This window comes from Coffea arabica, chromosome 3e, assembly GCF_036785885.1.
Source record: "Coffea arabica cultivar ET-39 chromosome 3e, Coffea Arabica ET-39 HiFi, whole genome shotgun sequence".
Taxonomy (NCBI): Eukaryota; Viridiplantae; Streptophyta; class Magnoliopsida; order Gentianales; family Rubiaceae; genus Coffea; species Coffea arabica.
The window spans coordinates 46452940-46457844 of NC_092315.1; the positions used below are offsets into that span (position 1 = coordinate 46452940).

The following is a 4905-nucleotide window of genomic DNA, read 5'->3' on the forward strand; positions in this document are numbered from 1 at the left end:
ATACCTCTGATGAAATGAGAAATAAGGAAAGGTGGGAGAGCACAAATCGTTTGTGTTTGATGATCATTAAAAAGGTCATTCCAAAAACATTCTAAAAAGTAATGTTAAAAACGATAGTTACTGCTAAGGAGTTCCTTCAGGATATTAAAAAAAAATTTGTCAAGAACGAAAAAATTGAAATAAGTACGCTCTTCATATGCCTAATTTCAATAAAATATAGTAGTAAATGTAATATTAGAGAGTATATCACGGAAATGTCTCATCTTGTTTGGAAATTAAATGCACTAATTATAGTACTTTCTGAAAAGTTACTAGTGCATTTGGTTTTGATATCTCTTCCTACACAATTTAACCAATTTAAGGTGAGTTACAACTATAAAATGGAGACTTAGTCTCTAAATAAACTCATCTTACATTGTGTAAAGGAAGAGGAAAGATTGAAACAATATCATATAGAGACTTCTCATCTGATTTCAACCACTAATAATAAAAGTAAGGGACATAAAAGAAAGAAACATAAAGAAGTTACAGGTATGACACCTCAAAGGAAACAACAAAAGAAATCAACTGATTCAGAAAAAGAAAATAGTTATTTTTTCTATGGAACTGAAGAGTTTTAAAAAAAGCATTGTACAAACTATCACGTTAGGCGTGCTAAGAAAGGTATGCTTCTTAATTTAGTTTGTTTTGAAATTACTTTAACTTCGATACCTAGACACACATGGTAGTAAGGTTTTGGTTCAATAATTCACATCAGTGTGTCTATATAGAGTTGCCTGAATTATCGAAAAACTAATGATAATGAAAGATATATCTACATAGGCAATGACAAAACAATTTAAGTTGAGGTAATAGGAGTTTTAGATTATTGTTAAACACCGAATTTTATTTGGATCTTGATGAAATATTTATTATATTATTTTCGACAAAATGTGATTTCTATTTTTGCTTTGGACAAATTTGGTTACTTTTTGTAAGGATCGAAGACAACCTAAGAGGGGGGTGAATTAGGCTTTCAAAAAAACCTGTTAAGATATATTCCACTTTTTCACAGACAACCTTTCTTTTCTCAGATACCTCCCAATGAACGAGATAACACAAGAGCACAGGTATTCGTGAGATGAAGAGAAGAACAGTTTATATAGAAAAACAGTAAATGAAAGTAAAGAAACAAACCAGGCTTCAAACACTACTGAGGTTTGAACACCACTTTTATATACCAAGTTACTTCAAGTTGAACAAACTTGCAACCAATCTTTTGTGTACAAGGAAGGGATCACTTCCTTCTTGCCCCAAATCACACTTGGTCAAGCAAGAAAGTTTTACAAACCCTCACTATGCTACACTATTGAAGAAGCTGTGTCACACTTGAAAAATTACACGAAGATTGCACAAGCAAAGAGTACAAATGTTCCTTTTGAGTATTTTAGCACTCGAATCACTCACAATCTGACGTAGGCTTGATGTGCAAAGTTGTCTTGAGGTGGTTGACTTTGTTCTTTTTATAGGAGACCAGAGAGTTCTTCAATTAATGCTGTCAACGGGTAGAAGGCAACTGAAGAGTCAACTAGCCGTTGGTGCTGTCGGACGTCCGATGTTTGGTTTTTATGAGTCCGAACGAGATCAATGAGTTTTGGAAGTTTTCTTGAATCCCTTAGGACGTCCGATCATGCGTCCAAGGGTAGGATGAATACTTGGACTTTCTTCTTTAATTCCTTCGGACGGCCGATGCATCCAGAGTGTTGCGTCCGAAGAGCAGCACCACTTGTCGGACCTCCGATACACAGGTGTTGAGCGTCCGATCCTGATCAATAATCAAGTAACTCCTGGCTTGTCTTCTTCGGACGTCCGAGTCTGAGTTCTTTACTCGTCCGAAGATACTCAAAGAATGTCGGACGTCCGATACTCTCCTTTTGTGCATCCGACATCATCCTCAGCAGACTTCATTCTTTTTGATCTTCTTTTTCTGTTTTAAATCCACAGACCTGTTTGGTGCATTTCTGAAAAGGATCTCTACAAAAGGTATTAGAAACATCCAATTATTTTGTAATCATCAAAAGATATGAATTGAGATAAACAATCTCCCCCTTTTTGATGATGACAAAACAATTGGATAGAGCAGAAAATATAACAGCTCCCCCTTTCTTTAATGTCTTTGACTAGACATTGAACACCACTCTTCAATTTGGGTGTAACTCAATTTTCCTGAAAATCGGTGGCCCTCCTCCTGGATCCAAATAGCCTTTGAGTGCAGCCTTCTTTCTTAATTTTCTACTCCTTTTCACCTCATACAGTGCTTTCATCCCCTTATACTTGTTCTCAGTAAGTTTGAATTTATCCCTACAAGCAAACTCAGAAAATTCTTATACAGAGGGATTAATAGCATGAATAGCAAACACATGGTGAGAGTTAACAGGATGTTCCATTGTATCGAAAATATTAAAGTGGACTAGTTCTCCATCAAATTCCATGGACAATGTACCCTTATTAATGTCAATTTTTGTCTGTGCTGTGCTCAAAAAGGGTCTACCTAGTAGTAAAGGTGAGGGGTCAGGGGAATGATCATCATCCATGTCAAGTACATAAAAGTCAGCCGGGAATATCAATTCATTAACTTTAACCAGCACATCCTCGACCAACCCATCAGGGTATGCATTTGTTCGGTCAGCTAATTGAATTATTATCGCGGTTTCTTTTAATGGACCGAGATTCAGAGAAGCATACATAGATTTTGGCATTACGTTGATCGATGCTCCTAAGTCCAGCAAGGTATTTCTAATCAGAGTATTACCTATCTTTCATGGGACAGTAAACCTACCTGGATCCCCACACTTTGGTGGTAGCTTTCTTTGGAGAACTGCTGACACATTCTCCCCAACAATAACTCTTTCATCTCCCCTCAGCCTCCTTCGATTGACACATAGGTCCCTCAGAAATTTTGCATACTTCGGCACTTGCTTGATGGCGTCTAGTAGGGGGATATTGATCTCTACCTTGCGAAACACCTCCAAGATCTCTTTCTCCTTGTCCTGCTTTTTCGATTTTTCCAACCTGCAAGGAAATGGAGGGGGATTAGTTTTAACTGTAATTATTGGGTCTGGAAGTACCTTTAGATCTGCACCATTGCTGTCCTCCCTCTCAAGTTCATTTTCGATCTTTTCCTCATCCTTATCCTTAGGGATCATAGGTTCAGACCCCTGAATTTCATTCCCGCTCCTTAAAGTCATTGCGCTTACGTTCTTCAGGTTCAGTTCAGGTTGGGATGGCAATCTTCCATTTACTTGGGAATCCAAACGGTTGATTATTGTGGTCATTTGACTTATCTGATTCCTTATGTCCTGCATTTTGGAGTCTGTCCTTTGCTGATTTTGCATAATGGTTGCCTCCGTCCTTTGCTGATTTTGCGTAATGGTTGCCATCATTTGTTTCATCATCTCCTCCAAAGATGGACCAGAGCTTGGGGGCGGAGGTGGTCGGGGTTGGTACTGCTGCTGGTATCCTGGTTGCTTATTTGGCACGAAATTAGACTGCCTGTTCGGTGCAAAGTTGGACTGCCTATTTCCTCCATAACTGAGGTTGGGATGATCTCTCCACCCGGGATTATAGGTATTTGAGTAAGGGTCGTACTGCTTTCTTGGCGCGGGCGCGTGGCCAGCCATGTTCACCTGTTCTGCAGTTTCTTCCTAAAGCATTGGGCACATGTCTGCAGAGTGACCCATACCAGTGCAAATCCCGCACACCCTAGCCTGAGATGCATTCCCTACAGCTAGTTGCCTAACAAACGAGGTCAACTCAGTTAGCTGCTGCTGTATAGAGGATGTCTCTACCTCATTCACCTTACGTATTGGGACGTCCTCTCTCGAACTGAATTGTTGTGAATTCTCTGCCATCCCCTCTATTAACTCCCGTGCTTCCTGAGAGGTTTTGTTCACCAGTGCCCCTCCACTTGCAGCATCAATTATGCTCCTGTCTCTGAAAAGGAGCCCCTCATAAAAATACTGTATGAGCAACTGCTCACTTATTTGGTGTTGGGGGCACATTCTGCACAACTTCTTGAACCGTTCCCAATACTCATAGAGTGACTCCCCTGGGTGCTGCTTGATCCCGCAAATTTCTTTTCTCAGACTTGCAGCCCTGGATGCAGGAAAATATTTATCTAAGAACTTTTTCTTCAATTGGTCCCACGTGGTGATGCTACCTGGTGGTAGGTAGTATAACCAGTCCTTTGCAGAGTCCTTCAAGGAAAAGGGAAATGCCCTCATTTTTATCTGCTCTTCTGTAATGCCCGGGGGCTTCATACTGTTGCATACAACATCAAACTCCTGCAGATGCTTATACGGCTCCTCACCTGGTAAACCATGAAAAGAGGGTAAAAGAGAAATCAAACCAGATTTTAACTCAAATGAAGTGTTTTCACTCAAACTCGGGAAAGTAATGCACAAAGGCTGCTGATTTAAATTAGGGGCAGCCAACTCCCTTAATGTTCGTGCATTAGCCATGGGGATTTCTTCTTGCTCCGAGTCAATCGAAGTGTCACCAAATGAATCTGTTGGTTCAACTCCTGACTCAGGTCTCTGAGATGTAGCACTGGAGTGCTCCTCTCTGAGCTGTCTGGTTTTCTTTCTCGTTCTACGCGTGGTCTTCTCTACTTCAGGGTCAAAAATCAAATCACCTGTACAAGAAGACCGAGGCATACACTAGAAAAATACTAGAAAATTAGAACAAAAATGAATTTAAAAAGAAACAAATAATAACGCCAGTCCCCGGCAACGGCGCCAAAATTTGACAGGTCGTCAGCCTATGCAATAATAAAATTAAACCTAATTGCCAGTTAAAATGACCAAAATCCAATTCCAAGTACTGGAGCAGGGATCCTAGGTGTGCAATGTGTTACTTGATTCATCC

The 4905-nt window shown here is 40.0% G+C and overlaps 1 protein-coding gene and 1 non-coding gene across 2 annotated transcripts; one reads left to right on the plus strand and one right to left on the minus strand.

Moving 5' to 3' along the window:
• Window positions 1-2363: 2363 nt before the first annotated feature.
• Window positions 2364-3659, minus strand: LOC113737724 (uncharacterized). Its single transcript, XM_027264906.1, has 2 exons — window positions 2819-3659; window positions 2364-2755 (listed from the first exon to the last, which is right to left on the minus strand). The coding sequence occupies exons 1-2, from the start codon at window positions 3657-3659 to the stop codon at window positions 2364-2366; spliced, it is 1233 nt and encodes a 410-aa protein (XP_027120707.1).
• A 361-nt stretch (window positions 3660-4020) lies between these two features.
• Window positions 4021-4127, plus strand: LOC113738333 (small nucleolar RNA R71). The gene has a single exon (XR_003460119.1). It is a non-coding gene; the product is annotated as a small nucleolar RNA R71 (small nucleolar RNA).
• Window positions 4128-4905: the final 778 nt, after the last annotated feature.